This window comes from Halichoerus grypus, chromosome 12 (assembly GCF_964656455.1).
Source record: "Halichoerus grypus chromosome 12, mHalGry1.hap1.1, whole genome shotgun sequence".
NCBI lineage: Eukaryota > Metazoa > Chordata > Mammalia > Carnivora > Phocidae > Halichoerus > Halichoerus grypus.
The window spans coordinates 4,468,424-4,490,914 of NC_135723.1; the positions used below are offsets into that span (position 1 = coordinate 4,468,424).

General features: G+C 50.1%; 1 protein-coding gene across 2 annotated transcripts in view; it reads right to left on the reverse strand.

The window, feature by feature from the left end:
- Positions 1 to 22,491, reverse strand: part of DDC (dopa decarboxylase) — an 82,419-nt gene that overhangs the window by 21,417 nt on the left and 38,511 nt on the right. For both annotated transcript variants that reach the window (XM_036115232.2, XM_036115226.2), the window contains 3 exons: positions 15,529 to 15,595; positions 10,717 to 10,811; positions 6,033 to 6,100 (listed from right to left, as the gene is read on the reverse strand). In XM_036115232.2, the coding sequence (XP_035971125.1) occupies positions 6,033 to 6,100; positions 10,717 to 10,811; positions 15,529 to 15,595 (230 nt within the window). The remainder of the gene's footprint in view (positions 1 to 6,032; positions 6,101 to 10,716; positions 10,812 to 15,528; positions 15,596 to 22,491) is intronic.

Here is a 22,491-nt window from a genome sequence, read left to right on the forward strand (position 1 = left end):
TTCATTATACGTATACTGAATATAGCTATATTAAAAAGAGCTCTATATAATCACCTTTAATAGCTGTAAGATTTTTTCAGTTTATTTATTTAGTCTGTTTATTCTGGAGTTAGTTTTGTTGCATGTGGACACTGTTGGGCATGATGTTTGACAGGGTTGTAGAAGGAAGGCTACTTAAACAGACAGATGCGCACGGGCACGCGCACCCCCCTGCACACACGTGTGTGCGGGCACACTCAGAAACGGCCCCACAGCCGTGACTTACCTCATGCAGAATGGGCCTCGTGGTGAGGACAGTGTCTCCCTGACTCCAGACACACTCCTGAGGGACGGTCCTGGGGGCTGAGGGGAGGGGACTCCTGCGTTTGGGGGAATCTACATTGTCTTTCTTTAAGCCTACAACACTGTGTGAGGCTCACAGAATGAGGGCTCGTGTTACGTCCTGGTGCCGGCAACAGAGGAAAGCATTCAGGATGGGAAAGAGCCCTGGGACCGAAGTGCAAAGAAACCAAAAAGATACACAGAAAACTGTGCATTAATGCTTATAAAACAAGTTCTAGCATCCAATCTTGCCATAACAGAGTGATCAACCATCTTCCCAAGAAACTGAACTTCAAAAGAAATCCAGTGTAACAGAAAAGTGCAAAAGCTATAAAACTGCTTGGGATAAAATTTAAATTTTATTTGGAAAAAGGCACCGAGCCTCTTTTTAAAGGTGGAGTAAAACACGCCCTTGGCGTTGTGTGGAATCTGAGGCTTTCTTTGGAGAAAATCTGATGTTAAACAGACACTGAGGTCTGAGCAGAATGGCTCATATTTACAAGATTCAAATGAATAATAAAAAACTTATGAACAGAATAATGAAATCATTATGAAATGTAGTTACTATGCTTATAATGATTGCAAGTTTTTGAAACTCCAATTATCTTGTCCATTTCAATATTTAGAGAAAATAACCAATATGTTTACTTTAAATTACAGACTAACCATTGGTAAAATTTCATTACACAAAAGAGAGACCCTTCTGATTTTAAGGAATACAAAACAGCCAGTGAGAACAAAAAAAAACAACACATTTATATCTTGTTGTATTAGCAAAAATTTAAATACATCTATAAAAAATTCGGAATTTAGGATTATTTGTTTATTTTCAACTCTTAGGGGTCTAAAGGGATGCCTATTCTTTCTGAAACCTGGTTTTTACAAGTGTCTTCTTACCTTTATCCTAATGTGTTGACACCCCATTTTACCGCAATAACCTCCTAGAATAGCAAAACCTAAGTATTTGAGTCCACGGGTATTTGGGACAGTGCAAAGAAGCCTCTGAGTATATTCTCAACCCTCATTCTCTGCGTACTGCCTGGCACAACGTTTCAAGGTATCGCCTTCTCTTACGTTGCCCACGAACACGCAGGGCCCCCCCAAGCCCCCATACCCCGGGAGCTGGAGTGAGCATGCCCGGGGGACCCACAGCTCAGGCGGGCAAACAGAGGAGGGAGGCTGCAATCCCTCCCTTCCTCTCTAGCCTATTGCTGTCCATGCCCGGGCTCAAATCCAGGATTTTCAGTAGTCAGAAAGTGAAACCAATTGACAGCTTGAACAAAAGTGAAAACACAATGGGGCCTGATTTTGCCTCATTCCCACCAAAAAACAGCTCCCGTTCTCCAATTTCTTCTGCATCCATCCAGAACAATTCTAATGGGCTCCATGCTTTTTCTTGTGTATGTGTTTATAAAATGCGTATCGATTTTCGTGCATGTATTCTTTTTTTTTTTTTTTTAAGATTCTATTTACTTATTTGAGAGAGAGAGAGCCAGGGGGAGCGGCAGGCTGAGGGAGAAGCAGACTCCCCAATGAGCAAAGAGCCTGCTGTGGGGCTGGATCCCAGGACCCCAGGTTGAAGGCAGATGTTTCACCGACTGAGCCACCCAGGCACCCTCATGCATGTATTCTTAATTTGCATCCTGTGAGATTCATAATTCTCTATCTGATTCTTTTTACTCAGTATTAAGGGTTTTTTTTGTGTGTGTGTTGTTGTTTTAGAGAGAGAGAGAGTGAGAGCACGATTCAGGGGGAGGGGCAGAGGGAGGGGGAGAAGGAGAATCCTAAGCAGGTCCATGCCCAGCACGGAGCCCAAAGCGGGGCTCGATCCCATAACCCTGAGGTCATGACCTGAGCCAAAATCAAGAGTCGGATGCCCAACTGACTGAGCCACTCAGGCGCCCCTACTCAGCATTAGCTTTTAAAACTTCACCACATTGCCATTAAACATTTGTGGCTCTGGCCTGGAGAGCTGTGTGCCCGTAAGCAGAACCCGTTGCTTCATCCATAAAATAGGGATGACCATTCCTGCACCAGCTCAGCTGCCATGCAGGTATAATCCTTAAAGTGTGTGTGCTCCAGGAGCCTGGCGCTCACCTGTGCACAAGACCAGGCTGGCCCCAGTACTGAGTGCGGAGGCCAGAGGGGCTGTGCCGGGCGGGAAGACACATGTCCCACCCAGGCCTGCTCAGTCCCACACCGTTGACCTACAGAAACGGTGCTGTAAGGGCTCGCATTACTTAGTGAGACATTAAAGAGCTGCATGTATCTGTAAAAACACCCATTTTAAATGTGGAGAGCTGATTTAAAACAAATTAATTCCATGTGGACCACCTGAACGATTTTCAGCAGCTCCCACCTGCGTTCACCGTTGCGCACACATCTGTCTCAGGGCCTTTGCATGGATGGTCCCCCCCACACACACACACCAACCCCAGCCCAGGTATGTGACTGCTTGGTCTACCACCTCACATGGCCTTTTGTCAAATGCCCTGTCACCAAATAGGCTTTCTGTGACCTTTCCGTCTGCAGCAACCAGGCAGTGAATGAATGGGACCATGGAGGCGTCTCCCCGACATAGTCCCCCTACCTTCCAGCTCCTGGCCACCCCCCCCCCCACCAAGCTTCTCACCTGAACCTCTGCCCTCTCTCTTCCCAAGCCCTTCCCCTGCTGGACCTCAATCTACATTGGTCTATATTTGATTTTATTTAGTTTTTTGTTTTGCTTTGGCTCTATGTCATTTACTGGAAACTCTGTCCCGAGGCTGGGACCCCTAGAGCCCAGGGACAATACCACTCTGGTCTCAGCTCCATGGTGCTCAAAATTAAATGCTTTCCAACGAAATCATGACCTTTCCTCTTCCTTGGTGTTCTTGGTTTGGACGGGGCTGCCCCCAACCTGGATGCTGTCCTGCCCACACCTCCACTGTGCCGTCCCTGGTGGGGGGCGGATGGCTGTGGGGAAGCGCCCTCTGCAAGCAAGACGATGTTAAACATCATCCCTGCCAAAAGGAGAGAGCAACTTCTTTGTAGGAAACAACAACAACAACGAAGACACAAAAAACAAAAAAAAAAACAACAGGGAGGGGGGCTTGGGTATAGTGAGATCAAAATAAAACCTAAGTTTGATAAGAATCAAATAAGCTAATCAGGAAGTACTAGCATAATCTAGGTTGTACGTAGGGTTTAAAATAAGCTGACCCGGTTTAAATCCCCTAAATGTCAGCCTTATGGTTTTATCTCGTAATTTCTTGGGAGCACCATTATGCACTGAATTGTGTCCCCTTCCCAAAATTCATAGGCTGGAGCCCTAACCCCCAGGACCTCAGAATGTGACTGCATGTGGACACGGGGTCTTTAAAGAGGCAAAATGATTTAAAAGGAGGTGAATGCCTGGGCCCTGATCCAATGTGACCGGCGTGTGACCAGTGTCCTTACAAGAAGAGGACCCACACAGCCGTCCGCACACCACGCAGAGGCGTCCGCAGAAACCAGCACTGCCCGCACCTTGGTCTCTGGCGTCCAGCCTCCAGAATCATGAGGAAATAAGTCTCTCTCTTTGTCCCAGAGGCCCTAGCCCAGCACCTGAAGAAGCTGACAGAAACCGTTTTCATGTTGAAATGCAAACCCTTCAACACCAGATGCCGTCAACCAATATTCTGTGTTTACAAAATCGCGGGATGAACCCTGGGGTTTGGGGGAGGATGGATTTCCCCACATGCGTGAAATCACCTCGAAATCTTGGACAGCTATTCTGTCCAGGACCCCAGCAGCTCAGGACCCAGAAAGCATATCCTCTATCCCAATTCAAACTTTGACTCATGCCTTCGGCCTTTCGAATCCACAGGTGGGCAGGCAGCCCCTCAAGCACTGACTCCCCGTCTTCCCCCCGGTCGCAATGACTCCCCATCTTCCCCCTGGTCCCCCATACTGATTGCCCTTCTCTAGGGGCAAAATTGCAAACACCGGGGTTTGCCCTGACATTTAACATGGAATTTTATTCAGCACGGAATAAGCCTCACCTCTGTTCTTCTCCCATGACATGGCCCCACCCCTGTCTCCCTGCGTCTCTCCCACAGGTCACCTCCACGGCAGCCCCGGTCACACCGCGCCCTGTGACGGCTCGGACCCTTCTCCCCCACGCCACGTCCTCTCTCGTCCTTAACCGATGCACTGGCTTTTTGGACCCAAGAACAGGAGGCCACGTTTTTGTATTCATCCTTATCATATCTCAATGTCTGATCACAGATTGTGGCCCCAAATGCTTGACCCTGAGACCGAGACCTGAGCTGAGATCAAGAGTCAAGACGCTTAACTGAGTGAGCCCCCCAGACGCCCCTAAACATCTATGTGTGATAGGATTATTTTGCCCAGGTAAGGAGTGAAATGTCTGGGCGCACCATGAGCCCCTCTGGCCACCACCGCCCAGCAGCCCTCCTGGTCCCCATCACTTCACCCCCGACAACCCTCCAGGCTGTTTGGGTGGCTTTCTTGGCCTGACACCTCACTGGCCGCTAAGGACCCTGTGGGCTCCCCCAGCAGCTCACACTGAGGCCACTACCCTTCCCCAAACAGAGGCGGCAGAGCCCCTTCTAGGCTCTGCACCAGCTCCGTGCCCAGGACCCACGATCTGGCCAAATACACCAGCAGAACAGAATTATATTTCAGTCTCAGTTAAAGCTCAAAAAAAGGGGCTTTCTGACACCCTGCTTGAGTTATTCTTCAAGCGTTCCACCTTAAATAAAATAGACAAACGTAGCCACGAGAATACAAAAGAACACTGACGTTGATAAAGGCTATAGCTTGTACAGATCCTTACTAGTACTTCGGACAGAGCTCAGTCTGGAATGCTCATATCCACAGGGGCTTGAAAATCACATACCAAAGTTTGGGTCAAAGGCTGACAAAAAAAGAACTGATCTGAACTTATTTTTTAGTAAAGCACTGAAAATGTGATTTTATCTTTGGACAAAATAGTTAAAGAGAGCCCGGATGACTCAGTAAACCGGGAGAACAGACTTTGGGTGGGGTGGGTGAGAACTGCTTTCTTCACCCCTCCAAGGTGAAAAACCATTCATTCAATTACACACCGAACGATTTTGCACAAAATTCATGCAAAGCGCCCCGGTCTTAAGGTTGATTAACCTCTTTCTTCCTGTAATGAATGTAGCAGAACCAATTTCCACTCTTCCCACACCACTCCCAGCATCCACGCGATGGAATATCATCCACTTAAATTTCTGAATTCTTTTTCTTGCCCTAAATATAAACCAATGTAATTATGGCTCTGCTATTAAGAATTTTCAGGAACTTTGTGGGAAATAGGATTACTCTTATTTTTCCTTAGCAAATGCTTTTAAGCCCTGAGGGTTAGATGCATTAAACACCTAAGAATGGAAACATAGAAACCACCGAATTAGAAAGATGCCTGCAATTTCCTTGCGTTGTTTTTGCTAATGCTAGCGAGCTTTCTGTATTACCCTTGGCTTCTTGTGCAGCCACGTTGCCATACCGTGTTCTGGTCCACAGGGTACTACCAGGGTACGATCTAGCAAGAATCCCACCCATGGCTCAGAAGGGAGGCAAGCAGTACGCAGGGGACGTCCGCGTCCTCCAGCGATGGCATCCTCCCCTGCCGGGCTTCTTCTCTAGAAAGCCACTCTTGTCAACTGCAGTGGGGGCACGGACATCCAGCCATCGGGGAAACTCACCACATGGCAGAGCAGTCAAAATTCACCAACAGCCATTTGTGGGGATTGAAGTTAAATGAATCTGCAAACTGCCAAGGAACAGTAATGACAAGAAGAAGACATTTCAGTTACGAGTGTCTAGTTGTAAAATGAGACTCCACACACAATAGTTAACAACTTGTTTTCTCAAGTGCAAGACCACGTGGAGGGGACGTCACTGAGGCCGTGGGGCTTGGGGCGCAAGGGCAGTTGGGAAGGTCCGGGCTCTGAAACTCCCTTGGGCAGCCACCTGACCTCTGTACCTCTTTGTACTCATTTTCAAGGGAGAAGAACGCGTCGTAGTTCACGAACACATGGAGCTGATAACAGCTGATTCTGGGCTGAAGCACAAAGCAAGGGTTTGATCCCAGCTCAACAGCTTACTCAGTGTGGACCAGAATGGGAATGGCTGCTTTAGGGAGAAATCCTGGTATCACAGCCAGGAACCCCTCAGCCCAGCTCCTGACACGGAGTACACTCTCCAGGTGGAAGGCTCTGCCGTGACTATTGCTGATGTGAGGTGGTTAAGATTTGCAGGTGGTAAGCCAGCCGGGGGTGGGGGGGGTGGTTCCAGGGACCACAGTGATGGCTACTGAGTCCCAGGAGCTTGTGCTGAGGAGGGAAGATCTGACCAGAGAGCAGTCGTCAGGATGCAATGTGAAAACAAGCACTGGGTCACTGCTCAGAGGAGGAGGTTGACTCTCTGGGTCGGGCTGGGGTGCCTGCAGAGGGGCACCCCGCAGAAATTGAGCATGCAGGCCCCCTGGCCCCCTGGTGGTCCTTGGGATGCAATGCCAGGCCCCTAGGAGACATCCAGAAAGTTCGTCTGAAGAGTGGAATGAAGAATCTCGTTTTTTTTACAATGGAAAGAGGCATAGGCTTTGGACAAAGAGCCCCAGATTTTGGCCTTAGGGCTCCCACTGCCTGGCTGCGGGCCCTCAGTGGGATGATTCTATGAATTTATAAATGAGGGACTGGAATGAGCTAATCTAGAACCTTCCTGTTAACACTCCCTTTTATTTCTGGGTTAATCCTTATTTTGGTGTAGGGCTATCACATTCAAAGCAAGGGGATACATTTTGAGGACCTTGGATAATTCAAAACATGCGGAACCCCAACATGCAATTCAAGGGCGACCCCAAGAGAAGACAAAGAGAGTTGTTGTCCCCCCCTGAGGAGATGCCTGCTCCCAGCAGCAACAGGGACACGGCTCACGGTTCTGGGGGCTCTCCTGCTCTGAAGCCACGTGAGCCCCTACTCATTTTTTTTATTACTTTATTTTTTTATTATGTTATGATAATCCTCATACATTACATCATTAGTTTTTGATGTAGTGTTCCATGATTCATTGTTTGCATATAACACCCAGTGCTCCATGCAGAACGTGCCCTCTTTAATACCCATCACCGGGCTAACCTACCTTCCCACCCCTCTCCCCTCTAGAACCCACCCCTACTCATTTTTAATTGGGAAAATTCACAGTTCTACCTTTCCTTGTAAAATGAGACGTCATCAATATTTTAGGTCATACACTTTCAAATTTGCATAGTCTGGAGTCGTATAACATGTATCTACCTTTCAAACTCTTAGACTCTTTGGAATAATCCAAATTTGAATTCACGTGTACTGTGGAGGAAATTGTACTGATCTGGCCTATGAAATACTTTCTGCCGGCACCTTCCTCAAAACTCACGAACTAGCAAAGTTCTCAGAATACACGTATCATCCTAAGCAGTGGGAGGGTGAAAACGTCATACTTAACCTACAGTAATTGGGATCACCCCAATTTTCATTTAATGGGTTGGCTCTTTTACTAACGCTAGTGCAATAATCAACAACTCTTCCCACATTACCTAAGCGTTTTCTTCTTTATTTTTAAAGATCATATCCAAGTTCATTGCACGCCTATCAGTAACGGGCTCCCTTCCTGGAAGACAATGGGAAGCAACTGCCAAAAACAGGCGTAAGCTCATCGATTTGAGGGGCCGCCATATTTCCAAGCAGAAAATAAGATTTCAACGACTTGAGACCGGCCGAGGAGGGCCCTGGGCATTTTCACTGCGCTATCCTAAGTGGTGCATTCTTGCATTCTTCAAAATGCATGTCCAGGTTTATCCTCCGGATGCTGAACAGGAGCTGCGTCCTGCTGGAGGCCCAGGGGTGCAGCCACGGATGGGCGCCCCACCACCAGCCACCAGGGAGACATCTGCTGGACTGACGGCAACCTCGAGTGTTAACCTGCTCTGGGGGGAGCAGATTCATTTCCTTCCACGTTTCGATAAAAGCAATCTTGAGAAAGAGACGGGAAACGACAACACGTTTCATTTGTCGATAAAAGGAGACAAAAGGTGAAAGAAGAGTTTTGTTTGCCGAGAATTTTATTAGCTCCCTTCCCGGGCGGGGGGGGCGGGTGGTGCTGGCGTGTTTAATCATCTTTCATTACCCAACTGCTGTGTGCTCTTTCCTGCTGGCAGAGAAAAGAGTTCTTATCTCTGGGCTAGGGACGGGGCAGGATATTGCAGCCCCCTTATCAGACCAGCTGAGCAGCAAGGCCCTCGCCCCGCAAGGAACAATGCGGGAGACATGGAAATGACTCAGTGTCAGGCATGAAAATCCTGTCTGCTGCAGATACCATCATGCTCCAGCGCCCAGCGCTGCGGTGGCCTGATAGTCACCCCCTATGAAAGCCGAAACCCCGGGGTCCTGGGATCACGGGGAGGAGGAGAGTAGCAGCGGCAAAAGATTGTGCAATCCTTAACCTGATACTTAGAAAGACCAGATCCTGGGGACAGGCACACAAATCCCCGATGAACGCTTTGCCCTCCATCCCTGAGGTGCAGGGGGAGACCTTCCCAGTCATATGCATCACCTCAGTATAACGTACAATGTATAATGTATAATGACAGGAGTCATCTATATGGTAGAGAGGTTTATTTTTTCATAACACCCACAAACCCGGCTACTGGCAGTGAACTTCACAACGTGGGGTGCTAGCTTGCTTAGCAGAACTTCTCACACACCACCACAACCCCTTCCCTCATATTTACGGGGGACTTTGGAGGCCCCACATATCAGCCCCTCCCCAGCACTGAGCTGAGGTCTGGAGCATATTCGGGGATCCATAAGTGATTATGGAGTGAGTGAGTAAATGAATGCACAGACATGATGGAGATATGAACCCGAATGCTACTTCATTCACCAGCAACCAGGGGGTATTCTTTCCGAAGATGGGAATATTTGTATTCTACACCCGACACCCACTTTTCTGGTATTACGGCATTATGAGGATCCAAATTAGCAATTAGCAAATTAATTGGCAGCATGACAGGAGAGCGGAGAGAGGTTCTCAGGGACAGGCTCTGCAGCCGTGGTGAAAGATAATAAAAGGATCCAACTCATTCACGGGACTCACTGTGTGCCTGATGCTGTTTTTAAGTGCTTTAAACATGATTAACTCCGGATACTTAGAGCAACCCCTCAAAGGAGATACCGTTACTAAATCCACTTTGTGAGGTTTGGAGATGCCACTAACCTACCCCCAGGGACACAGCTAGTCCCTGGGTAGAGCATTCAAACAGTTACTAAATGCCAATGACCATGCCCTTAATCCCTCCCTGCACCTCGTGTGGCCCGGGATCTCATGAAACCCTTGCCTCTGGGCATAAAGTCAGGACCGAGGCTCTTCTGACTCACTATCTCCTTCCCTTGGACTCGCTGCAAAGTCTGTCTCTCTGGACCCTTTATTGTGTCTGCAGCTAAGTTCCTGGCTGGAGGAACATCCTACTTGAGCCTGAAATGACACATCAGGGCACCCCCATAGTGTCCTCTCTCTGCATTAAGTCTGCACCACATTACCCTCTGTGGCCCTGTGGAGAAGCAGAGTATTTGATCGATAGTTTTGATGACTATTTCTCAAAAGCAGCAGGTGTTTCCGTGGGCATTATAGGCCACGGTTTCCAAATTCCGAAAGTGGTATAGGACATTTAAATGCACCCATGGCTGCTCGTTCAATATCTGTTAAAGTAATACCCTGCTCAGGTGCATGGTCAGACCATGCCATCACACTGAACCAGATCAAATAAAATTGCAGGTTGCGTTTATCCATGACCTCTTGATCTGAAAGGCATTAAGATTTTATTTTCTTCCTAAAGATTTCCCCACAGTTTCAGAAGCTAAAATTTATCCTACCATGAGAACTCTGCCCAGGATTCGTGCAGACAGAAAAAGAGCTGCAAACGTCAAGTGTACTTCCAGAAGACAGGTCGTATGACTGGGCAGATTCTCAACCCCCCTTATAAGGAAATCTGATTTCTGATAATCACAGACTTTGTTTGAAAAGAAGTTGCTGAAACAAACCACAGCAGTGACAAATGGAATGCCACAGCCTTGTAAGGAGAAGTCACTGATAACATAACACTTTTTAAACAGTGATCTTATTAAAGAGAGGGGCGCCTTGGTGGCTCAGTGGGTTAAGCGGCCGACTCTGGGTGTCGGCTCAGATCATGATCTCAGGACCGTGAGAGAGAGCCCCATCAGGCTCCACACTCAGCGAGGAGTCTGCTTGTGGATTCTCTCTCCCTCTGCCTCTGCCCCTCCCCCGCCAAAATAAATAAATAATGCATCTATTAAAAAAAAGGATCTTATTAAAGATAAAGAGCACACCCACCTCTACTCCATTCAGAAGATGCCGGAACTCGGGGCAGATGAAGGAGCTACCCGCGTAAGCAGCATCGATGTGCAGCCACATGTCCTCCTTGGTACCTGAAATCCAGAGGTGACTGGTAAGCTCCCCAGTGGATGCCCCGTTCACAGCGGCCTGACAACTGCCTCATCCCATCCAGTGCTCTTACTGCATACTGACCATCAACAGCATTTCTTGGCCCCGTCCCGGACCCTAACAGGCTCCTTGGGTCTGAAGGCAATGAAGCTGAGGGCAGAGGTCATGAGCTGGCCCCAGACCGAGCTAACACAGACCAGGTGCTCAGGGATTGTGCAGAAGATGAGGAAAATGGGATCAGCTGCCCTGCTTGATTCTTGAAGGTCGATGCTCATGCTCTAAGGGGCCATAGTGCACTATCCCTCGGGGCTCCTCACACACACACCTCATTCCAGTTATACCACCTTTCTCGCCCTTCCTCCATCTCACCCACTGGGAATTTGCTCCCGATTCTCCTGGCTAACCCATCCTAATGTCCTTCCCCACAAACTCCTTGGGGAACGGTGGGGTACGCAGCCCCAGGGACCTCTATCCCCCCCGCCCCACACCATCTGGACACGAAGCGTACTCGTTTGTTTCATGCTACCCGCAATCATCCTAAGCTCCTTGGTGAATATGATTTCTGTTTTCCAACCTTGCCAGAATCGCCTGGCAGGAAGGGACCACATCTTCCTCACCAGGTGGAAGAGGGTACTGATTAAATGCGCTCCCTCGGTTGAGACTATCTGGGTTCATCCCCTGCCTCCAAGCACCCAGCAGATGTATGGCCTTATGTCCCTTCAAGCTCATTCTTCCTCACAGGAAAATGGACATAAAAAGAGCACCTGGAACCTAAGGGAGACAAGACCAGGTCCAAGGTTTGTGAGAAATATGTGCGAGCATCGTGATGAGTCCCTCCCTGTGTTCTGGGCACTTAGCCCATCATCCAATCCATAACCACGAAAGGCTGGGGCATCTTGATGGGGAGCAGATGTCCTGTCCTACCCGAACTGGGTCAGGGAAGCACCTGGAGGGCTCAGTCAGCCCCTGGCACGTGCATTTGTGACAACTGACAGATGCAAGCTTCACCTTTCCGCGTGTGATGCTCGCTAATCACACAGGATGCCGTGAGGAGTGACGAGTCATTCTGAGCTCTGCCGATAAAAGCTCTAAGAGGCTTTTCAAAGCCTTGATTCTGTTTGAACTTCAGGATTGGAGGGATCAAAGCTCTCGGTTGGATCCAGACCAAATGTCTTCTGAGCACATGCAATACGGCCCCAGAGGGTCAGGGTGTGGTTGGGGTCTGAGCACCCGGAAGCGTGTTTCATGGGCAGACGCTGTGTGGGCACCGCAGGGCCCCACACGATGCAGCTGGGAGCTGGCGAGAGCACAGGGCCTATGGGAGACGTGGGGTTTCTGCTTCGAGACCACAGCTCACCCACGCGTGTCCCTGCCCGTGGTCCTACCCCTGTAGAGCTCTCCTGCTCAAGCTCCAGATGCTGTGCGGCAGGTAGAAACCTCAGGTGCACTTCGAGGACAGACAGCAAACCGCAGGTGCAGGCTGTCCTCTCCATGGGGCCGCCGGTCAGGAAACTTCGTTTTCTGTTAGAGGCACATTGGGGGAGTCTGGGGCTCCAATGTCTCTGTCCGGTTCAGAACTGTCGAGGGAAGGGGTGAGGCAGAGCAGGACCCCGGGGGGCCTGCACAGGCAGACGAGTCAGGAAGGACGCAAGCCATGAAGGCAGGAGCAAGGGGAGCAGGTTCCAGAAGCAGCAGACAGGGCTCTCTTTTCCTCACTCAGCCATCATCCTTGTGAGAGGAATGTTTGCTACAACCCATCCCGGAATGTATGGGAAACCCGGAGAGGGGCAGTGGGGAGGAAAGACAGGGAGGGGGTACCCGGGAGGGAAGGGAAGGAGATGCACCAGGGGAAGGTGTGCAGTGGGGACTTAACTTTACTCCAGAAGAGCACTGACCTTTGCCCTCAGCTCCAGGGAGGTGACCTCTAGCCCCTGGAGTGCCCTGCCTGATAGGAGTCCTTTCTTGCCTGGGTCTTTGACCCCCAGATGGTGCATCGGTATGACTTATGATGGCAGCTTTGGGCCATATTCGTTCTGACTTCTGCAGGAACTAGGGACGGGAGGGATTAGCTGGACCCTCCCAGAGGAACTGGAGACCGTAGGAGAGCCAGGTGGGCGGCGTGTGACTGAGCCCCAAACTCTGGTGCTATAGGCTCGGTGAGCTTAAGTGGCAGGGGGTGTCCCACTCTGTGTGTGTTGTCATCATAATTCGGGGGGAGCTAGCCATCCACACGATTTCGAGGGAGGAGACAAGAGTTTGGTCCCTTCCCACATTCGGCCCGCACCTCTCCTCCCTGCAACAAACCATACCCATGAGAGCCTTTCAGGGAGTTCTCTAAGTCTTTCTGACGGATTATTGAACCTGAGGGTGGTTTTGAAAGGTGTTGGAAGTGAGGGCAGTCTTTGAGGGGCTGGGATCCCTCTGTCCTTCCTGTGTCATCAGGCGTACCCCCCCCCACCATCCCAGTGCCGCTGGGCAGGGCTTTGGCTGCCCTGTGAACCCTGCTCCCCTTCTGCTCTCCCCGGGACCCCACCCCCGCTCCCCACTGTCACACCTCCCACCCGTCACCTTCAACTCCCTGCTTTCTGCATCTCCTCCTCTCCCCAGTAAAAAACCTGCTGGACACCTCCACTGATCCAGCCAAGGGGACCACGTGAGACCAAGTCTCTCTCTGGCGAGTCATTTTAAAAGGAACCAAGAAGAAAACATCTTTCCTAAAGCAGAGGTTTGGGGAAAACGATCTTCTGACACATACCGTCTTTGTCAAATCACGGTGGATGAATAACCGACTGAATTGTTCTGGTGGTTTATTCCAATCATACCACAGAACGAGGCTAGCCCGGGATCCCAGAGCAGCCCTGGGTGAATGCTAAGTATCTGGTGACAGTCAGGGGGATGGTGTCAGAGGAGGGCGAGGAAACAGAAAGGTGCTGGTATTACTGACACTCAGTAACAGCGTCATCAGTGGTAAATTGTCAAAATTACCCTCGCGTATGCGCTGTGGCAGTGAGGAGCAGGGCCTGGCCCTGGCACGACCCCCCGATCCGGGGAGCAGAGGATGCTCCAGGACCGCCGGACAGCCTGAGCTGGGCTCCCGATTCCCCAGGGCGCTGTGAGCACCAGCTGCCTCCCCTGGGCCGTCAGCTGCCTGGGCCGCATGGGCTCTGCCCTGCCGAGGAGCTCCGGCCCCGTAAATCCGAGAGTCCTGGGCATGAGCTCTGCCAGCCCCCGCCAGGGACATCCAGTTCCCAGCCTGACATCTGAGCCAGAGGGGCGCCCAGCGGGCTCGGCCTGGCACACCAGGGTCCGCAGCTCACGGGGCCAACGCCATGGCCGCAGGCCTGAGCCAGTCGGTTGCGTCCCTTGTCCCAGCCCTGGACTCTGTACCACTGACCTCAGCCCACTGCTCACAGAAACGTCTGCCGCCGGACACACGTTGCGCAGGGAAACCCTTGTGAACGGGCACATCCACGCCCACAGCCCCTGGGCACGGCCGGTCCCTGGCACGCCTGCCTCCACCCTGGGTCTCCACGATTTCTGTGCAGGAACTCACCCTCTAAAGAGCCCTGTGAGGGAAGGACTGACATTCGACCACTGCACCTGACAGATGGGGACGCGAAGCTTGGGACGGGAGGGCCCACAGCCTGAAGTGGCGAGGCTTGGCCGCTGCACGGGTGGGCTGTGACCAGATTGGGCCCGGCCACACTGCCCGGGTGTGCGCACAGGTGGGTCCCCGTTAGGAGAGGCGGGGGTAACGCACACGGGCCAGGGAGGGGAGCGGCACCCACAGGTGGCGTGCTGTCCAGCACAAGCCACAGAGATGTGATCTGAGGGCCTGAACAGCCTCCATGGGACCCCAGACCGCCCCGATGAGCAGCCCCGCGCTCCTGGGGCAGTGGGTATGCCCCGAGGACAGGGGAAGGGGGTCAGGAAGCCGTGCCCCTGCCCAAGAGAAGTCTCCGTCACAGAAACCCCTGCTGGGTGTCCAGAGCCACGTGTTGAAGGGGTAACTTCAGAAACACAGTCCTTACTCGCGTTCCACCTTTGGGATTCTCTGACTCCTCATTCCCCCGGGAGACCACCCCTGTGCTGTGAGGGAGGCTGGAGGGGGAGAGCGGCCCCGAAAAGCACAGCAAGCAGGTTTTTCTCCGGAGAAATCCAGGGTTTGGATCTGCTTAATCACATTAGGTAATTTGCGTTCAGTCATTCCAGAAACGCTGAAGACAGGTCAGGCTTCATTCAAAGATGGGTAACTGTCACGTCCTGCAGATGCACGAGCCTCGTGGGGCTTGCTCGAAGAGTTTGACTTTGTTCTCTCAGGTGGGGTGACGGAGCCCCGCAGTCTTGTGGCCCCGCTGCACGGCACACAAGAGGTTTTTCTTACCGATGGCATGTTGGTTCAGCCAAGCTCAGCTCTGGTCCAATTAGGCCACGTTTCTCAGTTTGTGGATTTCAAGCTAATGAGATTTATGCTATTGCAAATAGAAGAAGAGTCTAGCAAACCATCGAAATATGAAGTTATTATTATGTGAACATCCCATTATATTATGTTTTATGCCATCTAAATATATTATGATATTATAATATAAACTTGACCTATATTATTAATATTATGAAGAAGGAGAGCCCAAAGAAGAAGGTCCACTAAAGTCTTCATATACCGAGAGCACTTTCCAGAAGAAAATCCGATCAGATACTCACAGATAGGACCCACTTCTAGGAGATTGTCAAATGAGCAGCAGGACGTGGTCCCCAGCGTAGCCACCACCTGGGGAGCAAAAAGCAGACCTCTTTTAGGCCCCCATGTTTTGGTCACTATTGTAACCTCCGCACGCACAACGGCTGCCCCCGGTCGAGCCCAGAGCCTCAGAGGTGGTGCTCGATCAGCGTCTGCTAGCCGGAGACCTGAGTCTGTGGATGCAGATGCAGTCTTTGCATGGAAGCTTCGAGAGAAACATCCGCCCACAGAAAACCAGGCAGTGAGGTTGGAAACAGCACTTGCACAAGACTGACCCCCCGTGTGCCGAGGGGCAGGGAGGATGCCTTGCTCTCATCTGCTGCCCTTTCCTCCGAGCAGCACAGCTCCCAAGGGAACTTCAGTCCTCGAGAGATGAAGATTTGCTCCAAGGAGATTCATGAGAAAGCCCTATGGACACTGGAAACGATTTTTAGAGGTGCGTTTCCAGACAGCATTGAGCACGCTTGGTCACACAAGTGGGAAACGTGGCCCGGGTTTCTGGGCCCCTCCTGCTCCCGGGGCACTTGGTAAGATGGTGACAGCATGGGTACCATGTGACTGGTGTCATCCCCACACACGGGGCTGTCTCTCCCCCTGGACCCCTGAAGCTCTTGAAACCAGGCTCCGCATCGTATTTCTTCGTGTTGCTGGGAATGTGCACTTTGCCCCACATGGAATGGGTGCTGAGACCCATTTGCTAAATTCAGACTCCCTCCAAGTGATCAAAAAGTGGATTATGTTTACAAAACCAAAGAGCCTAATTGATTTACGATGCCAGCACCCTCTGGATAATGACATTTCTCCCTCAATGTGACAAGAGTGTGAATTTTCATTCCGTCTGGGTGGAAAATTCGATTCAGTTCTTTATGGAGCCCCCACGAAGGCCCCGGCAGCGCTACGTGCCCTGAGAACAGAGATGAAGAAGAAAAGGTCAGGGACCCACGCAGTCTAGTAAACTCGAAAACCTGGTGGGAGGACCACCTGCGTTTGACCGGAGACCCCAGTGCACCTCTCAGACAAAGTCAAAGCGCTCTTGCCAGGGCGGCATCGTGCCTGCCCCATGGAGGGCTCAGCTGACAAGCCCTGGCTCTCTGCTCACACAGTCACCTGGGCGAGACAGCAGCTTCCCCGGGGACCGGCGTTGTCCCCCGCCCAGGAGCAGGGAGTGATTCCAAAGCAGGTCCTGGCCAGACTCTGGCAGGACTCCCTGTAGCAATGGGGTGTGCCCAGGGGAGTTGGGCCCCCGAGGGGGCAGGAGCAGAGTGTTTGAAATTACTATTTTTTTTACTATTTTCTTTTTTTTCTTTTTTTTTTTTTTACTATTTTTACTTCTTTATATTTTTAAACTATTTCTAAGTACTTTTTAAACTATTTTTTTACTATTTCTAACTATTTTTACTATTTTTTTACTATTTTTCTACTATTTTACTATTATTTTTTAATATTTTTACTTTTTATTCAAGTACTATTTTTTTACTTTTTTTTTTTTTTAAAGATTTTATTTATTTGACAGAGAGAGAGATAGCGAGAGCAGGAACACAAGCAGGGGGAGTGGGAGAGGGAGAAGCAGGCTTCCCGCTGAGCAGGGAGCCCGATGCGGGACTCGATCCCGGAACCCCGGGATCATGACCCGAGCCGAAGGCAGACACTTAACGACTGAGCCACCCAGGCGCCCCTATTTTTTTACTACTTTTTATTATTATTTTTACTATTTTTCTATTTTTTTACTATTTCTCTATTTTTTTACTATTTTTTATGATTTTTTACTTTTCTCTATTTTTTAAAACTATTTTCTAAGTACATTTTTTACTATTTTTACTATTTTTCTACTATTTTACTATTTTTTTACTTTTTTTACTATTTTTATTTTTTCTACTTTTAAAACTATTTTCTAAGTACTTTTTTACCATTTTTTAACTATTTTTACTATTTTTTACTATTTTTCTACTATTTTGTTATTTTTTAATATTTTTTTACTTTTTATTCAAGTACTATTTTTGTACTATTTTTTACTATTATTTTTACTATTTTTCTATTTTTTACTATTTCTCTTTTTTTACTATTTTCTTTTTTCTATTTTTTTTACTATTTTTTATGATTTTTACTTTTCTCTATTTTTTAAACTATTTTCTAAGTGCTTTTTTTACTATTCTTTTACTATTTTTCTACTATTTTACTATTTTTTTTACTATTTTTTACTTTTTATTCAAGTATTTTTTTAATTATTATTTTTACTATTTTTCTATTTTTTTTTTTTTTTTTACTATTTTTTTTACTATTATTCAGGTACAGCGAAGCCACCAGATTGGGAGCTTACTGCCATTGGAAAGACAGCTTGTCTTACTGGCTGTTCCCAAGAGGAGGGGGCATGCTATGCCATGGGGGGGCCACACGGGGAAGCACCGGGACCAGTCAGGAGGCCGAGGGAGGCAGCCAGCAAAGGCCAGAGCCTTTACGGTGGTTTCCACGGGAAACAGCCGGTGCTGCAGGGCGAGCAGGCTGAGGGTTGGCTGGTTTGAATAATTTCAATGGGCTTTGGGGCAGAGGGGGCTGTCCCTAGTGTCCCTGGCTGTGAGGTGATGAGGGCAGGGGCTATTGGCCTGGAGTGCAGGAGCCCCATAGAGGAGGTGGTTTGGGGTGTAGGCTCTGGATTGGCTGGTTTGGGGAAAGATAACCCTTTACCGACTCTTGAATCAGCTGCTCCTGGGAGGAGCGGTCCCTCCAGGGTCAGCGAGGTCGCCAAGATGTCAAACATACAGAAAACAGAGACACAGAAACACAAACACATGATGAATACAACCACATGAAAGTCACATAGCACTTGGGGCATAAACCCCTGGGTTGGAGGTTAGCAGCTAGCCGGGCTTCTGTTTTCCCACTTACGGCACAAATGCCCAGCCTACTAGGTCCCACCGGGTCTAGATGCTCCATACCTCAGCGTCCTCGATGCTCTTAGCCCCCTGCCCCCCCACCCCGCTGTGCATGCCTCCCCCTCGCCAGCCTCACACACGCTCCGCATTGGTTCATTCTGACAAGATGACTCACTATGGACTCCAAGTGAGTATGCGATTTTTCTTTGGTACTTGCAATTTCTTCCTGATTTATAACTGAATAGTAACATGCTTCATCGAAGGCACTTGGCTTGGTAGGTAGAGCCTGAGACTCTTAGAAAGCTTTTCCTAAGTCATTAAAAGAATAGCAAAAAAGGATATAAAAAAACTACAGAATGCCTCAACCATCTTAATATTGGCTTATAGTTTATTTTCTCAATTTTAAGAATCTCTTAGGAATGACCTATGTATTATTCAGCAATTCCTTCAATTTCCTCTGATTTTCCTCCAATTCTAATTGAAATAAAGGTAATAATGTGTTTTAAAGATGACACATATATTAAATATCCTCTTGTTGAAATTATTTTCTACCTATGAATGTGTGCACAGGAGAGTATCTAGGGTGATGTTCACCAAATATTAATATGGCTCATCTCTTAAGATGAGATTTTTGGATCTCATCATATAAACCTCCATTCTCGATGTTTTCATATTGAGCACGGAGCATTTCTGTAAAAACTAAAATCTTGCCTCGTCGTCCTGGGCGCAGGCTCAGTGGAGAGCAGAGCAGGTGATGTGTTCTGAGCACGGACCATTCCCCAGGCCCGGGGCTTTGCAGACTGTTCAGCTGCCACAACAGCCCGACAAGCTGGATATTCTTATGATCCGGACTTTGCAGCTGACTTGAGTGAGACCCTGCAGGTGGGTCAAGGACACACGGGGACAGGGCCGGGGAGCAGACCATCATGTGAACCCCGGTGTGATGAACTCTTGTCTTGCTAGTTGAGGAAAGAACCCAGGGCCCTGGGCCAGGCCAGTGGCCGCTCTGGCTGGCAGGGAGGACATGCCCGCCTGGCCCTGCGCGCTGTGTTGTAGACGGCGGCAGTCAGCTTGTTCTAATTCTCAGAAGCCTCTTTCAAGCCCAGCACCTGCTCTACTCCGGGGTCTGATTACCCCGGCTCAGCTCATTGACGCTAACCTGATTTGGGCTGGGCTGCAGGGCCCTAATCACATTTGTGCAGGGGGAGGGAGGGCAGGAACGGTGCCGGCGCCCCGTCCTCGAGAGCCTGCAGGGCGTCTGCGGCCCAGGCACACATCCCCTTTGCCCTTCTGGAAGCAGAGCTGCCCCCCCACCCCCGCTTTCCTTGCCACGGCTCTGATGAACACCTTGCGGGCACTTCCCTCTGCCTGTGGCCTGACCCGATCAGGTTGGCTCTCGGGGCGGCCAGCCACCACGGGGAGGAAAGAGGAGCTATCAGAAGCCCCACGCAAGTCCAGGGAGGGGCCAAGATTCACCTTTCCTGGTTCAAACTTGCCAAAATGGGCCCCTCGCTCTCTGCAGAGGGCCTTGAATTTTGAGATGTCTGTAACCCCTTTATGAGTATAATAAAGGCTATGGGTCCACATCTCGGAATTATGCATGCAGGTATTATGCAGAACTATAACCACTAGATACATACTTTTAGGGGAACGAGTGGGCAGTACGTCCAAGTTCAAGCTGCTGCCCTTCTAGGTCTGAGCCCGGCCTCCCTCTCGGGCTTGAGAGGCCCCTGGCTGAGGGACTCGTGTAAGATAACAAACCTATTGCATGTCCTCGAACCTCCTGTGACCTCTCACATCTCTGTACCTTTGTCACACTCTGTTCTTCAACCAGAAAGGCGCTGAGCCCATGAGCACTGCCCGCGTGTCCTCTGGGACACAGCTCAGTGTTACCTCTTAGCCAAAGCCTTCACTGATCCCCTGCAGCGTGTTAATCACACCCTCTGCCCTGCACGGGCATAGTGCTCACCAAATAGTGCGAAGACCCGGAAACACGTGTCGTCCCACCAGGAACCATCCCGTGAGGAAAGGGACGGAGCCCTCACAGGTCCCCGGGGGCCTTCCTCGTGCTCTGACACAGGGGATTAGCCCACGCCCGTGGCTTCTATCAGAATGTCACACATGCCCTCAAACATTTGCTGCAATCTTGGTCTTTAGGACGACATTCCCATAGCGGCATATCCATTGGGTGCCCAATCTTCCAAAATAAAAAAAGTGGTTTGTTCCTCCTGGTGGTGAGTGGTCTTCTCATCAATACGTGCAACTGTCCTTTTTACTGAGCACGTGAACACACTTCGGGCTCATCTCTGCACACCCAGCATTATAGCTACTGGCCTTGCTTCCCTTTCCCCCCTACACATGAATCCATTCCCACATTCCTCATTCCCACAGGAGCCCGGGGGAATCCGGATTCCACCACTGGCCACCCTAGGAAATCGACTCCTACCGAAGTCCCAAATTGCCCCCCCTTGGCAAAACACACAAGGCCTGTCCGGATCCTGAGATCACGGGGCATGTCCGGCCTTCAGGTCGTGTCCCTCCTGGCTGTGTGGCCCCCAGCTTTCTGGTGTGGCTCCCCTGTGACCCCCCATCACCTTCCTCTCTCTCCACACAGCTTTATCTGTTGGTGCTCTCTCCTGGGGCCTCTTTCCCCCCAAGCAGACCATAGGGGGCTGCATGTGTATTCCTAGCGACGTCGGGACCACCCAAACTCAGATGGGACCCACACCTGTGTCTGGTTCAGACCTCCCCTCCCAGGTGAACTCAGCTGTCTTGGGGGGCATCCCTATTTAGATGTGTAAACCTTCAACTCCTGCAAAAATGAGCTCAGCACCGTCTCCCCCACGCCATGCTGCTCCCGTTTCTGGGCTCTCTGGCTCTCCGAGCTTGGGGGTGGACTGGGGATCATCCGAGTTTGGGAAGTCCTCCTGCACTTGTCCCTCACTTGCTGCTTTGTTGGCCCCCAGTTCCTTAGCGAATGCCTCCTAAATCCAGTCCCTTCTTTCCATACCCATTGCCATCATCATCCTCCACCAATCGCCAGAATATTTCATTTCCTGCTTCTTGTCTTGCCTCCCACTCACCTGTCGGCCACACTAACCACCTGCCAGTTATTATTAACATTAATCACGTTTTTCTGCCCCGACACATGTGATGAATAACTTTTACATCCCAAATACACTCCTGTGGGCCAAGCCAGATTTCGATGGAACTCCATTTTTCAGATAAGGAATGTTCTACAGTAAGTCACGATTGCTGCCCGTGTGGGTGGTTACTTGCTAATGATCACTTGCCATGGTTGAAGGATGAGTAAGACAGGACGTGAGAAGGACAGCAGCTCCACCACCCCGCCACAGTGAAGCCACTCGAGTGCGCCCTGTTATTTTTATAGGGTAACTTTGAATTGATGCACAATGAAGACAGTCACCCAGTTTTAGGCCTGTATTATAATGGACAGATCACCAGAGGCGTGCTTTGCCACCGGGCTTCACAGCCCCACCCTGTGCCCCTCGGCCGCCAGAGGGCTGTTTGAAAATACAAATCAGATCATGTCTCTCTTCCATTTAAAACTCCCTTACTGACTGCAAATTGCTCTCAGGAAGAAGCGCATCTTCCTCATGCTGGTCTCTGCATGATCTCCTCACCACGACCTCCACCTCCGACATCCCTCCATTCACTCACGCTCCGGGCACTCTCGAAGCTTCTAGGACTTCCCATTTGCTCTCTCCCTGCCCTTCCGTGGACAGCAGTGCAACATGGCACGTGCAGCAGAAGCTTTGGGATCCCATCATGGTGCACCTGCCAGCTTCATGGCCCTAGCAAGTTCTGAGCCTCTTAGCACTTCAGGTTCCTGGGATACCATCCATTTTCATTGCTATTTCCTTCCCCCTGGAGTGCTTTGCCCAAAGGGCCCCGCTACCCCCTCCCTCGGCCTGCATCCCTTACTCTTTCCAGATTGTGGATCCTGCAGCAACTCTTCCCTGATGCCCGCGTTCCGGTCGTGGGAACTGCTGGTTGCTTGTATCATAGATCACGCTGCACCTGCTGTATGCGACC